Source organism: Lissotriton helveticus, chromosome 3_1 (genome assembly GCF_964261635.1).
Source record: "Lissotriton helveticus chromosome 3_1, aLisHel1.1, whole genome shotgun sequence".
Classification (NCBI taxonomy): Eukaryota; Metazoa; Chordata; class Amphibia; order Caudata; family Salamandridae; genus Lissotriton; species Lissotriton helveticus.
In genome coordinates this window covers 1836470841-1836488466 of record NC_136061.1, presented here as the reverse complement: position 1 = coordinate 1836488466, position 17626 = coordinate 1836470841, and the positions used below count along the sequence as shown (strand labels likewise).

General features: G+C 44.0%; 1 protein-coding gene across 1 annotated transcript in view; it reads right to left on the bottom strand.

Moving 5' to 3' along the window:
- The window catches only part of LOC144823881 (mucin-2-like), a 1553567-nt gene that overhangs the window by 429583 nt on the left and 1106358 nt on the right, over positions 1–17626 (bottom strand). The window contains exons 26-29 of the mRNA XM_078682769.1: positions 16019–16150; positions 12582–12726; positions 4928–4971; positions 2742–2930 (exon numbers count right to left, since the gene is read on the bottom strand). Coding sequence (XP_078538895.1) covers positions 2742–2930; positions 4928–4971; positions 12582–12726; positions 16019–16150 — 510 coding nt within the window. The remainder of the gene's footprint in view (positions 1–2741; positions 2931–4927; positions 4972–12581; positions 12727–16018; positions 16151–17626) is intronic.

Here is a 17626-nt window from a genome sequence, read left to right as displayed (position 1 = left end):
ATAATATACTTAACCCTTTTGTGTCCAAAACCTTCCCTCGGATGAGTTGTATTTCAGTGGAAATGGTAAATATAGTTTTTTTTAGTGTCCAGCACTTTCCCTGTATAAAGTTACATTGGAGTGGGAATGGTAAATGAAGCCTCTTTACTGTCCAAAACCTACCCTGACTTAATCTGTCTTGTATGGGACTAATATATTTAACCCTTTTAGTGTCAAAACCTTCCCTCAGGAACGTTTTATAACAGTGAGAATGGACAATGTTGCCTCTTAGTATCCAGCACTCTCCCTGAAGTAAGTTAGATTGGAGTGAGAATAGTAAATGTTGCTCCTTTAGTGGCCAATACCTTCCCTTAATTAATTTATCATGGAGGAATAGTATATTTAACCCTTTTAGTGTCTGAAACCTTTGCCTAGGTAAGTTTTATTGTAGTGGAAAAGATTCATGTTGCAGTTTTTGTGTCCAGCTCCTTTCCTGGGTTAAGTTAAATTAGAAGGGGAGCAGTAAATGTAGTCCCTTTAGTGTCCAACACCTTCCCTGACTACAAAACCTGCAGGCTTTAGTAGACGGAGGAGGGACTCTAGTCTTCACAACTTCCTTGGCTTCTGATGAATTAGGTTTCAGTGAAGGTGAATATGTACTAGCATAGCTAGAAGACATTACTAGAGACAAAAAGGCAGAGGTCATGGAGCACAAAGAGAATTGGAGACAAGGAAAGATAGATAATTGGATATTCCAATATTGAAAATAGAATTAGAAGAGCTAATCAAGGGTTATTTAGAGTTTGCTCATCTGGATCAGTACCCGAGAACTGAGTTAATCTCACTGTGCAAGGAGATTCCTAAAAGGTTAATATGGTACACGAAGAATTATAAGGGATAGCAAAGTAGTATGATGTGAATCTTGCTAACAACGTGAAATCTGCATTGTAGCTATAGGTTTGAGTTGGATAATCAGACAATAGAAAACATGAGGATTACATAGAACCTTGCCTAATACTTCTTTATGTCCTATTTCCGAGCTGTAAATACTTTGGGGTCCATTAGGATGTAGGGCAGATTGCCACCGCCCGCATGGCGGTGGCGATCCGCCCAACATCCTTCCCCGCCCACCACCCATTTACCCCCTGCCATATTAGTATGGTGGGGGGACCGCAGCGAACGGGAAGACCGTCCGCCGCTTCTCCGCCTGGTCGACAAGTCGACCGTGCGGGAAAGGGTTTAATATGGTGGTGGTGTCTGCTAGACACCGCCATCCATATTAGTATGGGGGCGGAAACATGCCTTTACGTGGCGGCATTGCCGCCACGGAAAGGCATGCAGATTTTGCTTTTGGGGGCCCGTTGCAGGCACCCAGGGTATTTGGGGGTGGGGAGTGCAATTGGGGGGTACCTTCGGTACCCTCCTGCATTGTCATGGACATGGTGGCAGGCACCTCGCGATGTCTGTCACCTCCCTGTTCTTTTTGATGCATTTGCTACAATGGAAATCGATCATCGATTGTGTTGTCAAAACATAGGTACTGCGACCGCCATGGTGGTGGTTGCATCCTAATGCCTCTGGCGGACCGCTGACTGCCTGTCAAGTGGTCCCTATGTGAAAGGGTGGCGGTCGGAAGGAAGTCAGACCGCCATTCTAATCAGCCCCAAAGATGTTAACCAAAAATATTTAGCAAATATGCCACCCCTTTGGACATTTCTTCAACCTTGAAGTATTTCAAGATACTCACTAGGCAGATATGGATCCATAAATATGTCTATCGATGTTCAGCCAAGGGGGAGGAGGAACAGGCCTCTGGTGACCTACCAGTATTGTAGGCCACGTTACTGGGTCCAAATGACCCTTTTAGTTTTCACACCTGTCTTAATATGAACGTTTCAGAAAAAAGTGAGACATCGTACTATACCTTGCCAGAGAAGGAATATATCTTTCAAAGATAAGTATTAAGTTAAACTTTTGTTTGTTACCTTATGTATCAGTCATTTCATTCCACTTAAGTTTTCAAAGTCATCCACTGAGACCAAAGTCTAAAGGTTTGTTGCTGGTCTTCACTTTCTACAAACGGAACTATATTGAGATTCAACAAAGTAGAAAGATGTAGCAAGGGACAGTCTTAATCTTGGTTTTAAATGTCGATGAGGAGAGAAGAATGGCTAGGAAAATGTCCGCAAACATTTTGGGTGCTCAGTTAATGTCCCAACCATTAAGGGAAGATGGTATATGTCTATCGCAAGCACATTAACTTTGCCAATGGAAGACTATGGAAGCAATACACAGAAATGTATTCCTCACACTCTCATCCCTTCATAATGCACAATAACTCCTCCTCAATATAGTAGAGCTATGCATGAAAATCACTGGTTGTTGCTACTACACCTCCTTTCAACCACTACAATATCTCAAATATAGCCAATGCACACTGCTTGCTAATGCTGTGCATTACACAAGTTAGTTGCTCCCCACAAATCATAAATAGATATTACCATTTTTACCTCTCAGTTTTCCAGATGTCATGGTGCATTTTATGAAATGGTGCAATACCCTGTACTAGAATGTAAAAGTTGTTGATGCAGTTCCTAGAAGTTTACATTTTCATTCCAGACCAAAGAGACCCTTCTAAAGTCATTTGCTCCAGTTTCGGCCAACTCATTATTTTATGATCCAGCAGAAGACCCACAGAAATGTCCAAATGTTCTCACTTTGATGTATGAATAACTGGGGTGCACTTTTAATGATTACTGTACCTGAGCTTTTTGTCACAGTGGTAGACTTGAAAGGTGTTGTATATGCTGTTTGAGGACATGTATAGTAGGTTTTATCCAGGGTGCCATTCAACCCACAGGTGACATTGATGCAGCTACCAATGCTGTCCTTCTCCTGGTAGATGAGCTCCTTGTACAGGTAGATCGTTCCTTCATAGTCACAGAAGCAGGCTGAAAATCATAAACAGAAACATAAATCAATCAGTCATATTACTCACTTCAAAAAAATGCCTAAGACACCTCAGTACTTTTGCTATAAACTTTGTTGTTGCATAACATGTTTGCTTTTAAGCACTCCCTTTTGTCTTGTAGTTTTAATTAGTGCTGCACCAAACTCTCCCACTTAAATGGATTTTTTGGTGAATTAGTGAAGAGAATGGGGCCGTATCATCAACAGCTGATGAACCAAGATCAAATGTGTATTTGTTAGCAGTACTGAAAGGGCATACATTTGTTTAGGAATTTCTTCAACTTAATACACGAACTACAGAAAGCCCTAGTGGCGTAGTGTGGGGGGCCAAAGGGGAGGTTGCCTCAGGCACAACATTCTTATTGGTGCAAAATTGTATAGGGGCGCACATTTTCAAAATAAATTGGAAGGATACTTGTCTTGCCCCGAGCACCGGCAACCAACGCTATGCCACTGGAAAGCACACATCAAGCTCATCGTTTCCAATTAGTTAACTCTGAGAAATCCAAAGATAAAAGCATGCACCTTAGAAACCGCAAACGTACCAAAATAGTTACGCGACTCAACTGGGAGCTAGCACACCTCTTCATGATACTGACCCTGATGTATACCCAAAAATTCAACATGATATATTGCTTCTACCATTGCAGGCAATTACAAGCATTTTCGTTCATCCAGCAGTGTTGCCTTACATGCATACGTCTAAGGAAGATCAGCACAGAGGTGTGGGTCTTTTGGGGGAAACAGGCAGCACTACATGAACTGTGAAAAATATGGGAGTGGCAGGGGCTCTGTGTGGGCAGGCAAAATGACAAATGAATGTGAATGTGCTCCTTGGTTGCTTTTGGGTAGGTGGTGCAGGTCATCCCAACTGTTAAACATGTATATAATTCCTTCTTAATAAAAGTTTCAGTCACTTTGAAATGTTCCTGAGAATTTCGGATCTCATCAACTAGGTTTATTTATTTTGATTTTAATAGATTGTTAGAGCACACACATGACACTTGCAGGTATCAGAGAGCAGGGTAAAAATAACAAGTCACAAAAAAAGGGAGGTTACGCTTTATAATGTGCAGAGAATAGCAGAGATAAATCAATAGACAAACAAAAATATCATAGACAAGAAAACGGCTTGATCAGACAATGTCGAGAATAGGGAGGGTAATGTCCGGACTGATAAGTAAAAAACACTAAAGTAGCCAGTGAGAAGTATTCATCAGTGTGAGTGAAGAATCAGGATGAGTGTCCTAACGATCTAGGGAAGAAATGTGTTCATAATGAGTACTTTGACTTTTCTCTTGAAGGATACAGTTGAAGGTCTTATTCTGACTTCAGGGGGCAAGTAGTTCCAAATTCTCGGGGCAATCCCACAGAAAGATCGTTTGCAAGTTTTCATCTAATGGAATCTCTGTGGTTTCATAAATAAGGTGTTGGTGCTGCTGGATGATATAGAGCCACCAGAAGGTTCAAGCTTCTGAGTGAGATACTTAGGGGCTTTAAAGTAGAGGGGGTTATGTGACATGCAGGCAATTTTTAGCTGGATTCTATATTCATAGGGGAGCCGGTTGGGGAATTTCACAGCAGGGAGGATGTGGCTTTTTCTTTTTGAGCCAGTGATGTGCCTTGCAGCAGAGTTAAGTGAGGCCCTTAGAGAGGCCAGCTTGGATCTTGGCAATCCACAGAGGGTTGCATTCCATAATCGAACCTGGGAATCATAGGGTGTGCACCACATGTTTGAAGTTGTTGGGGAGGAGGAAGGGTTTCAATTTTCTTAGAATGTTCATTTGGTGATTCGCTCCTTTGGTGGGGACACTGATGTGCTCATGCATGTTGAGGTTCTAGTCGAGAGTAAAATATTTGTGATTTATATAGAGTAACATTAATTAAACCAACTGATACATAATCCAAAAAAGCAAATTAGGTGTTCAGAGGACTAAACAGCAGATACATGTTCATAAGCAGTAATCTCAGTACCTACCTTCAGGATCATAGTTGCATTTAGTGCCTTGCATTGTACATGTACTGTAAGAAAAAACAATGCAGTGTGTAAAGTGTGTCAACTGATAAAAAGTGACAGGCAATGTTTTATGCATTACTTATAACTTTTTTATGTGTTTATTGGAGTCGCAGAAGCAAGAGACTGGAGTCCTGGGACAGTTTTACAGTAGTGCCCTGGGGCACAATGGGTGTTTGTGTCCACTTACGGAATGGGCCACAGACGCTTGTACCTCCTTTTCTGTATTACCAGTGGTGCTGGCGCACATAAAGTACCAGCGCTATCATCAGATGGTGTTCCCTCATTTGCATGGGGGCATGGCCCCATGCAAATGAGGCAATCCCTTTGCCTCTGAACACACATTGTATTACACATTTGGGTGAAAAAGCAAAGAAACTGACAGGGAGAGCACTGTCAATGTCCCCCCTGATAGCAGCCCACTGGAGGGATTTGAGGGGGTCTAATGGACCACCCAGACATCCCCTTGCAGGCGTGTGCATTCACTCACTGCACCTGCCTGCAAGGGGATCTCTAATCTCCCTTCAAAGTGCTGGCGGGTTGCCATCTGCACTGTGAAACGCATAGCAGCTTCAAAGCAGCCACTTTTTTTCCACCATAATAAGCGGCCCTGCGGGCAGAGCGAGTTCCCAGCTTCCCTGTGGGCAGAGCCTTCACTATAATGCACAGGAAAAAGAGTTGTGCTAGCCGTCACATTTAAATGCTGTTAAAACAATTTAACAGACTAAATACCCTAAATTCCATTAATATGGACTTCAAGCATTTATTTGATACTTCATTCTTTTAACCGTTATCCACATTTTTTCATCGGTCAGGTAAGTATGGATACATTTCAATTAGTACAGATTATGCATGTTACAGCAACAAATAAGACAAAAATATAAGAGCTTTGTGATAAGGTAATGTGATAAAACAAACAATACATGAAGAATGATGCACAAAAACAATTATATTTACAAAATAACACCAGTCTTAATTCACAAAAGTAGCAGCTACTAGGACAACGTTTAACATCCAAATTGCACATTTTGAGCACTGCTACCAGGGAAAAAAAAACATTAGGCCCAGTAGTAGGAAAATTCAAATCAAATTTCTACTAGGGGAACTAAGGGGTAGATTAGGATGGCGTTGAATCCGCATTCTCCGGGCCGGTGGAAGCCACCACCGGCCCGGAGGATGGTGGATGCGGATTCACCGCCGTGGTCCCTGTCAATACCACCCCCAGATTAGGATGGCGGTGGGATCAGCGGCGGACGGCAGGTCCATCCGCCGCTGATCCGCGGGGTGTTGCCTGCTATTTGGTGGCGGTGTCTGCAAGACACCGCCAGCCAAATTAGGAAGCATGTGTGGTATTTACCGCCGTGGAAAAGCATGTGGACCTTTGGGGGGGTGGGGGTGCACACGGGGGTACCTATGGTACCCCCCTGCATTTGCATGCACAAAATGGCAGGCACCGCACCAACATTGAGGCGGGTGCTGCTTGAAGCAGCACCTGACGCAATGTTAAAGATACAGGATGTGACCACCAGGGTGGCGGTCACATCCTAATTGGCATGGAGGGAATGCCGCTGCCCTTGTGGACGGTCCCTCCACCTCGGGGGTGGCAGACGGACGCAAGTCCGTCCGCCATCCTAATAGGCCCCTTAATTAGATGCAAGAGTCCCGTGTTGTATAATGCTGACACTTTTTGATTCCCAGCATGGTTTGTGGGATTCTCTTAAGGGCGTGGACTTGTTTATCTGAAGAAAAATGGGGAATGATTATGAATCTGGGTACCGGAGAGTGGGAATATTGGTGAAAAAGATGCTAGCATTTCAAACACACACTACGCAGGTGGATAAGCAGGGCCACTACATGGCAGTCTCGGGTACATGGGAAGGGGCGCCCATTAACCTTATATGTATATACTACCCACTAAAACTCCATGAGGCCACACTAACGGAATTAAACTAGGTGCTTCTCACCCTCCCTGACAGTGGGCTATCCTAAGGACTGTTGGCATCCTCAACAGACACCGGGGGGCGATCCCTGCTGGGAGACTTCCTAAATACAATGGGCTTGATGGACCTATGGAGATCCCACGATCCAGAGGGGCGGCAATTTACGTTCTACTCCGGAGCGCACCACTCCCTCTTCAGAATAGACTACTTCTTGATGCTGACCAATGACTTACCACAATTCCGGGCAATCCAACACTTGCCAAGAGGTAACTCGGAACAAGCGCTCATGTGGGTTACATGTGGGGGAACAGAACCTGGACATCACCAACACATGAAGCTATATACTTGGTACTTCAAGGTCCCCACCATTAGAAAGGAACGTGCAGTAACAACAGAGCAGTACTTCACTGAGAATGAGGCCTCATTGACTTTGCCGCGCTGCCTTGGGAGGCAAACAAAACAGTTATTAGAGGACAGGGTGTCTCCCTGGTAGTGGGCCATAAAAGGAACAAGAGGGCACAAATGGAAGCCATAGAAATAGATATAGCTCAGCTTGAGGCACAGCTCACAAGCACAGACAATACCAATGTAACCCACAGACTGGCGCTTAAACAGCAGGAATATCGTGGACTCACGGTGGAAGAAACCAGTGAGAAACACAGGGTGACTCTTCACCGTGTCAATGAGGTTGGGGATAAGGCTACTAAACTTCTGGCATGGTTGGATAAAAAAGGAAAGGCCAACATTTGGGTACACGGGATACACTCTATGAGGGTAAGTACTTAATAGATAGATCCAAAATAGCAGACACGTTCGCAACATACTATGAGCAACTCTACTCTCCCTCCAGACGAGCGACCTAGGAAGACTGTCATGAGTTTCTGAGAGACATCCCACTCCCAGTACTCACTACTGACGATAAGGCCCTCCTCAAAGGGGAATTAACCCACAAGGAAATAATACAGGCCATCCGAGACTTGAAGATGGGCAAAGCATTAGGGCCTCATGGCTTGCCTGTAGAGCTATACAAACTAAACGCCACATAACTGGTCCCATTCCACTTGAGGATGTTAGAGTAAAGCAGCGAGTGTGAAAACATGCCAAGGGACCAACGAATAGGCACAATTATCACCGAAAACCCCAGGAGACTGTGCCTCCAATAGGCCCATATAGTTCCTCAATGTTGAAACCAAGATATTGGTCAAACTATTAGCCTCCCGACTGATACAAATATTCACCATGCTAGTCCATCCGGACCAATCTGGATTTATGCCCGGAAGAAGAACTGCGCTTAATCTCAAGAGACTCTATGGGGTACTAAGTAGAGCACAATATATGCAGGAAGATGCTGCCATCATGACCTTGGATGCCTGTATGGTGTTCAACACCATTGAATGGCCATACTTATTAGAAGTATTAGTGAAATTAGGGATTGGACAGCAGTTCATCGGTTGGATTTTTCTTCTCAATGCTGAGACTCTTGCCCAAGTCGTGGTCAATGGAGACATTTCCAGAGCCTTTCCTTGATGACGTGGCACATGTCAGGGTTTCCTGCTCTCCCCACTCCTGTTTGCCATTGTACTGGAATCCCTTGCCACATGGATCTGTGTGGAACCCCTGTTGCGGGGCCTTCGTGGGTCGCCCCAATGGGAGGACAGAATATCGCTCTACGTGGATGATGTTCTCCTATATTTGTCACATCCCAGATCCTCCCTAGTCAGAATCATTGTTGCAATAGAGAATTTTGACCGAGTATCCGGATACAGGATCAACTGGACAAAAATGCTAATATACATAATAAAAGGCAATCTACCTGAGATACTCAAAGACTATGAGATTCGAGTAACCACAGAGGGATTCAGATATTTCGGAAAATTTGCCACCACAGATCCCACCCTCTTCTTTAATAAAAATCTTCTCCCACCTCTGGAGGCTGAGGACAGATGTCCAACACTGGCAGTCGCTCCCGTCATCAGTCCTTGGGAGGGCAGCCCTTTTTAAAATGATGGCACAACCCCTCTCGCTTCCTATATGCCCTTCACAACACACCCTACCCCATCCCTGTGAAATTCTTTAAAACAATGAACTTTGTACTATTAAAACTCCTGTGGGATGGAGGATCAGCACGGATCGTGCTAAAAAAACTAACACAAGGATGATATGACAGTGGAATTGCCCTACCCAATAAGCAGCGGTCCTACTGGACTGCACAACTAATCACTATTAACCAATGGGTTTATCTACCAGATGGTGAACCGGCGATCCGGATGGATGACTGGCGATGCGCCCTGGCGGACACCTACAGGCCCTATGCACAACACCTCAAAAATCACAACCACAGAACCCAACAACTCTGACAATCATGCTCCGGCATATAGCCCACAAATCACTAGGATGGGAAAACAAACAAACACAATCTACTCCTCTGTGGGACGTGGTGGCCCTACGGATTCTGGGAAGGCACCCAGGATTTGATAAAAGGGACCTGAAAGGCCTGTCTTTAATCGAGGATTTATGTGTTCCCTTTCCCTGGTATATAAGCTCGTGGATACCGAGATCTTTGCTAACTGCAAGTTAAACATGCCCTACAGTTGGCCATCATGGCAGGGAGGAACTGCCAGACTGCTCCCCACTCGAAGAATGGCTACTAGATGAATACATGATGCACAAAGCAACCTCGCTCACATATCGCAAAATCATAAACAACATTTGGGAGGCCTAGACGATGGTGAATGGGCTGAGGCCTTAGCCTCACCTAGAGAAGTGGCCATTAAGGCAGGGTTTAGACTGATCCAACTTAAGATATTACACAGGGTCTATAATGTATGCACCACACTGATAAAAATGGGTCGAGCCCCAACTGAGAGTTGCAGATGGGCATGCAATCTAAAGGGCACCTTCTTTAACATAATGTGGGAATGCCAAGTGATACAACTCTATTGGGAGGCAGTAGTCACCAGGATGAATGGCATATGGAACACGTCCGCCACCCCAACACCAAAATGGTGCCTCCTGAAAATATGGGAGGAATCGGATACCGGATATCACCACAGTGGGAAGGACGTGGATGACTTTGGGATTTACCGTGGCCAAACAAAATATATCTCGGTGTTGGTGAGCAATGGGGACGCCGAGCCTCAGGGAATTTGAAAAAGATATGGACACAAATACGATAGCAGAAAAAACTGTCTACATTAACAGAGGATGCCCTAGGAAATAGGTCAATGTCTGGGGTAAACGGAACGATTCCCAAGGAGGGCGATCTACTCCCTTTGCCCTCACTGTCAGGTCACCACTTCTTAGTAGTGTCAGGAAAAGGGATGGATTGTCATTGCTGTGTAACTTAAACAAAATATTGCCAAGCTAAATTGCCTCGATGATTCTATGATGTGTAACCTAAATTCCTTGCTTTTCTGTTTTGTTTCCCTTTATCTGAATAAAAAGACTTTAAAAAAACCTTTAAAGTTTTCCTTCTACTTTAACAGGGGATATCTTCACCCCAGTGGCAGAGATCTGAACCTATGTGTAAAACATTACAGATAGTATCTTTACCCTCATAAATTATGTTTCACCCCTTGTGAATTGCCAAAGTAGTGCATTTATTACACAGAGTGAGAGTACATTTCCATGTGTAGATTTTCTGAAATGTTCTCCATGTATGTTTCAGTGGTGAATAGCCCCCACAGAGTACAAGAACTCAAATGTTAAGAGCAAATGTTTTCTGACTGTCCTCAGAAGGTGGTAACCATTCTGCAGTTTGTGGTTGTAAAAGCTGCTACAAGCATTGTGCGTCACAAAGGGGAAGAAAGCCCTTTTGAACACAATTTATCTTTCTTTGCAAATTATAAGAATTTACAATGTGTGCATTGGGAAATGTAATGGTAATTACAAACCACAGGCGTGGCAACACGCATAGATGCTGGCCAGTCGGGGAGCCGGCGGGGACAGGCTCCCCGGGCTGCCCTCCAGCGCGGCTGCACTGCGGGAGGCCCGGGTGGGACCGGGCCCCCCTGGAGAAAGGAGCGGCCGGGGTGGGCTCCCGGAGCCGAAACACTCACTGTGGAAGAGCAGCTGGGGGTGGGCTCCCCGAGCTGCGATGCATCTCCTGGGGGTCCGGGTGGGACCAGGCCCCCCAATGATTAATTGGATGCGGCGCGAAGCCCCAGGACAAAAGGGCAGTGCGGCTCTCCCCAGGACAGCGGGGGAGTCGCTGCTCTAATATTCACGGAGAACGAAGAATCGCCCCATGCCTTGCAGGCCTGGACCGGCCTGCAAGGGGAAAGCTGCTTTTTCTTTGTTTGTGGTGGCCCCAGGAGAACAGGGCACCACAAAGTGAGTGCCCAGGTGCTGGGGGAACTACTGGAACAAAGCAGTCTCACCCAGCACAACGAGAAGAAGTCCCTCCCTAAGTCTCATGGGGACTAAAAAGAATAACTCCTCAAGGGCTCAGCCAGGCGCTATTAGCATCCCCATGGCTGGAACTTTTGTTCTGCAGCTGGGGGTGCCTTAGGGACTGCCTCATGAAGTGAAGGGCTGAGTTGGGGATGTCTGAAGAAGGGTATCCCCTGGAGGTGAAGAGGTGTAATTGCACCACAAATGCATTTAACCACGTTATTTCTTTTTAGAGTGACTGAAAGTCAGTGTAATGTGAAATACTTGCGAAGGTAGAATCATAAGCAAAGTGGGGTTATGTTTCCAGACATTCCTGCTAGGATGTCTGGCAGTTGTAATTGCAATGCATTATAAATGTTATCAGCTATGATAAGTACCTTATTTAAAGTGATGCTTCAACATGTATTGTTGCTGCTGCGCTTAGGTGAAGAGCAACCCAGTCTGTTAGCCACTAAAGATGTAGAGGTGTATACGGTATGGTCAGTATGACATGTTTAGTCAGGGTTATGTGTCACCAATGCAGGGGTACCCATTTTCAAGGCTTGTTGAGATAATGGGGTAGGTCGCCACTGGGATGGTGCCAGTGCGCAGGGCCCTCGCTCCAGGTTATGTTCAACTAGCGGCATTAGGGGGCAAGGTGATGTGCATACATGGGAGTGGTGGTACTAGGCCCCACCCCCCCTTGCGGGAGGGGTGGGGATGTTATGCAATGTCACAAAGTAATTCCAACAGCTTAGTATATTTCTAAATTGGGGCATAGTATTGAGTAGTGTGTGTGTTTAATAAATGTACTCTTACTTTTTTAAAGCAAAGTACAGACTGGACAATCAATTATTGAGTGTCATTTCTGCGTACCTGTAAATGGCGATTACTAGCCCACACCACCTCCCTTGAGTAAGCCTTAGACTGCTCTGCAACGCTACCCTCTGAGAGTCAGGCGCTGCACTAGGGTGTTTGGTTGCTAGTGAAGGACAAATGTGACATGTTATTTGTGCAGGCCTCACAGACACTGCCTCGTTTTCCAACATTCATATAACAGTAAAGAAGCTGCTATTCCCTCTTTGTTTCTAGTGATCATTACACATTTTATAAACTGTGGGGTTTAATGTAGTTCGGTGGAATCAGGTGATCGGCTAGAAATAGATGAATGTCCCATCTGTCCTATTTAGAAGGTATACATGGCTACACACTCTAAATAGAACAGACAGGAATATTAACCTTTTTGGTGGAGTCACACATCTGGTAAAATATAAATAACTACCATCTGGAGTCTCTTAAAATCTTACCAGTTAAGACAGCTCTCACATATATCCAGCTGCTCTCCGATATTGTAATAGTTTCCATCAACATCATAGCAACCACACTGTGGTACACACTGCATGCTGTTCTCTTCAAGGTAAGGTCTGTCTGTTGGACAGTTAGGATAGCAGCCTAGAGGAACAGAGGAAAAAAACAATTAGAGAGGGACATGAGCAGAGAAAGAATATAGTTACAACTGGATCCAAGTGGCTACTTCCATGGCAGGGCACAGAACTGGAGATTAATTCGTAAGATGATCCACACTGGAAACAATTTCTTTATAACTAAGAATTCTCTATGAGAGATACCTCAGTGGGATCTGAGTCCTGGCTCAGAGGATTGCATTATCAAGTATAATATGTGAATGTAAAACAATGAGTAATACTATGAAGGGCAGTTTATTGCTTATAAATTCACATGAATAAGTAGATTTTATTCCTACAGCACGTTAGCAGGTTTTTTATGTAAAATATTTTATTTTCTGTTGCATTAAATATTGCTCTCTGTTTTACTCATTTTCATACAAAATGATCGATATCATAAAAGTATCCTTTGTGAGGATGGAGAAATCGGTTTAAGTTTCACTGCTTTTTGTAAACATTAAACACATGAGGTCCCGTGTATGATCTTTTGGAAACAGAGCACATCTGTGTAATTTGATACAACCCATTATTAATATCCTCATGAACTTTGGGTTATTTGGTATCAACTCATTAATACCCTAAGATTTCTCCTAATGAACGTCATGATGGTGAGTAAACATTCAATATTGTACATCACAGAAGAAAAAAAGAACAAAGGCTATTTTCTCCAACTTTATATACATAAAAGTAATTCATTCAGGAAACAAGAACATGATAGTGAAGTTTGCACCTCATCTGTTTCTTTAGTAAAATATTTCATCCTAAATTAACATGTGACTACACCTTTCATATTCAGCAGCATCTGCCTGACACAAGAAGCCATTGTCGGCATAGATGGTGCTGAAGAAATACATTCAACATAAATATTCTTTACAGGTCCAGTTATTCATCTGTTTGCACAGTTTGCGAATTCTTTGATCCCAGTGTACATCTAATATATAAGTGTTTGTCTCAGAAACATTTATGAATAGAAAAAAGTATATGAACAGATCTTCGGTTTAACAACTGACATAATGGAGGTTGGGATAGATTCTGATGGCGTCAATAGAGTCATCCTGGTCGTGCCACCACATTGCATTTCCATTACTGGCAGTAGAAGCTTTGGATGGCAAAAAGATTATGCCAATTAGCTGGCATCAGTGACTCAGAGGAAATACAGGATCCAAAGCAAATCTGTTCTTATAGCACAACCTTACAACTTAATGTCAAACCCGTCTTATTTTTATCAAAATGTGCATGGGTTTTTAAAGTTTCCTTCCACTGACACAGTGTTCCTCGGCACTAATTCAGATGAAGAGCAAGCCACTTGTAGGAGGGTGCAGGCACAAAGTTCTAGCATATATATAGAGAGATATACGCCCTGTGGAGACAATCAATGTGATAACAATTTTGGATGACCATGATAAACGTAATTAGACCTAGGTCTAGGTCTTTTGATTTTTTATTTCTTGTGCAGCACTCATGCACTGACCCAGAAGATACTTAAGGGACTGATAACAAATATGGAGGTCTTGCGACCACCAGACTTGCAGTCGCGCAGGAGTGGCGGCCCACTGTTTTTCTGAATACAACTTTGTAAGTTGTATCAGCAGTGGATCTCCGGCTGCACCAGGGAACAGTTTTTCCCTGGCAGTGGTACAGGTGTGCCACAATACATTATGCTGAGCAGGGACAGGGACAGGCGCAGTCCCACTCACATATTTTAGAGTTTCTGCAGTGCCAGCCATTTCATGGCAGAGCCCCCCCCCATGAAAAAGCTGGCGGTGCAGAAACAAAGGGGTCCCTACATGAAGCACATGTGCCCCTCACCATGGGGATACATTCAGTGGGGCACAACAAAGTTCCAGCACAGTAAGGATGTCACTATCCATGCTGTGCTGGAACTTCTTTGCAGTTCCCATTGCAGTGCCTGTTTTGAAGGCACTGCCATGAGAATGGGCAAAGGACTGGCAACCATACAACTAGCTGACCTCATGTAACACAAGTTCACCTCATAATATGGCTGACGATCCATGCATGGGGTGGGTGCAGTTGAGGGGGCATTGCGCCGCTGCGCCAAACTCCCAATCAGGCCGCCCTTAGCACTCATTACGATTTGCCCACTTTTTTAGAAAGTCCGGGACCCATCAGAATTCTGAGTTTAGCAGGAAACCGCTGCTCAGTGGTATTTCCCCCAGAGATTTCACCTGCAGCAGGCAAGTTAATTTCTTTCCTGCAAAACTCCGACCCCCTCCACAATTTTCTCCCATGGGTAATTACATGGACCCATGAGACACATGAATTTGGAGGAGGAAAATAATGGGGACTCTTACGGGCCACTTTAATGAGGGCCTAAACGCAATAGACTGAAAAGTCAGAGCATTTGCCTACAGTCTGGTTCCTCACTATGTGTATTACATCCCCTGTGTAATAGTGACATCATAACATTTTAGAAAACAGCCTCTTCTACTAAAAGATAAATGGTTTGCTTTAATTGCTCTGTCATGATGTTGCTCAGAGTTAAGTTAGTCACAAAGTAGCTGTGGTAATTAATTAAATACAGTGGGGCTTATTCACAATTGCATTTGAAAATTTGCACTACCAGATTTAGAGCAAAGTGCAAGTGAGGGTTTATGACCGTCTGAAATTGATAAACAATCCCAGAGAAGCGATCCAAAGCTGTACTGGGCCCACACCTCCATGCTAAACCTGCTGTGCAGAATGCTTCGTAGCAGAGAACTCCACTCCAAATTGAGAACAGGATCCCTGTGCTAACACACGTTGTTTATGGTTTTTTCTCCATGGCTCCTTCTATGTAAACATTTTGGTTGGGGATCTTCTGTGTCGTGGTTGAGTAGACCTAAATGTTGTCATGTTTAAGTTACAGCTTTCTGGGTGACACTTGGAAACAGGGTAAAGTTGTTGGTTGGTAGCAGATCCTTAATCCCTGTTTCTATCTTGATCCTGTAGCCTTTTGTTCATGTGGTGTATTTTCTTATTGTAAACCTGATTTAATGACAAAAGTGCATATGCTTCCTTCTTTACAATGGAGGTTCTGAAAGTGCCTTAAGGCTCAGTGATCTTATCACAAACCCATCAGACCTCTGTGTAGCTGCTAGCTGTTCAAAAAGAAGTCTTGTTTGGAGTCTTTTGAAGATGGGATTTGTCACCTAAAATATCTGTGCAGTTCCAGCCGGTTTAAAAATTATTTTAAACTGTTCTTCTCCAAATAGTTGCAAAGAGATGTCAAAGCCCCAACATGCATGCAAACTGAGAGAGCTTCACAAAGGCACCTGACATACCTTCTAAGCCTGTTATATTGTGCAGGCACTGTCCACTAGGGTTGCGACATGTCTTGATGCAGGGGGCTCCACAGGGCTTGTACTGCCACTCACACCCTTCATATTTTTGGTTGTAGTCATCACAAAGCAGAGCTGTCATTAGGAGAAATAGGAACACAAAAACATTAGTTAGATTAGGAGTGTCGATATTGTCAAATCTGTTTTCCTTCAACTAATGGAAATGCCAAATAATGTTCAATTTCCATGTAATTTATTACCTCTAACATATTCGGACCCATGTAGTTTTGAGGTGAGTCTGTGGGTATTACTATCAAGTGCTGCCCTTCATGTGATATGTGCATTGTTTGATTCTATGATCATGTTCAAGGGAGGAAAGGTTATTGATTACCAAAGGTCTCAGGATAATGACTTACTTGAGTAATGGGGGATGAGACAGAGGCCTAGTCTAGAATAATGAATTGGACAACAGTGTGGCCTAGGCTAGAATGCTAAATTAGACATTAGTGTGGCCAAAGCTACAATACTACATAACCAACAGCAGACTTTAAATGCTAAGCAAATTTGTATTACCATGGAAATTAAATACATTTTTAGATAACTTCCTCTTTCAGTAATTTTTATGGAGTCCCAATCTTTGAATCTTCTAAAACATCTAGTAGTTTCACAAACAACTAAGGTCCTGATTACCATGTCGGGTGGACCTGCGTCCCCCTGACATCTTCACAGGGAAGGAACCGCCCGACCATAGGTCAGCGGTTCTGACATCCCAATTTGGATGCAACAGTACATAGTGTGGTCGGAAATATAAATTTTCCAATGGGGGTTGTGCAGCGAGCTGCAACGCCTACAGCAAAAGCTCCCATTGATAAATGGATGTTTTCAAACATCCCTGCACCCTGTGGCAGGCACCATGAGGTGCCTGCCACAGGGTGCAGGGATGTCTATGGTGCCTCCCAGGCCACGATGCGGAGGGCCAGGTGGAAGAGGGCCCTTCCAGGGGCCCCAATTTCACTTTTCGACAACTTTTCTATGTCAGAATTGCTGACATGGAATGGCTGTCGGAAACTAACATCATAACCCTGACGGCGGAAATGCCATCCTTAAGGGATAATGAGGAGTTTCTGACGCACACTGAGCCTGTCAGAAAGTGTTGCCCGGTCCCTCGAACTACTGCCTCTGATCGCACACATTGGAACACATCAGTTGGACCGTAGCAGCAGAAAGCGGTTGGACGCAACCAAGGTCTTTGCAGTACGAACAATAAAACAAGTACTAAGGATTTTGCCATGTTTCCCAAAAATCCAAAGACAAGGAAAAATGTACTAGTGGCGCCTTGTGACTATTTAATGCCCGATTTAGCACTGATAAGCATTGGGAGATTTGTTTTATGACAGTTTTGCAATGGCTAGCATCTGTGCAAAAGATTCACTGTCAACATTAACAGTGTAGAAATTATCATCATCAGAGCACTTCTGCACTGCAGAGAGGGACATGTGAAGGCTCAGTTTCATCATGCTTTGCAATCTATAGAAATGCACTTCTACTGCCAGAGTTGGTAAGGCCTTAATGAAGTCATCATTTTGATGGTCCCCAGTACTTAGTGTGGTT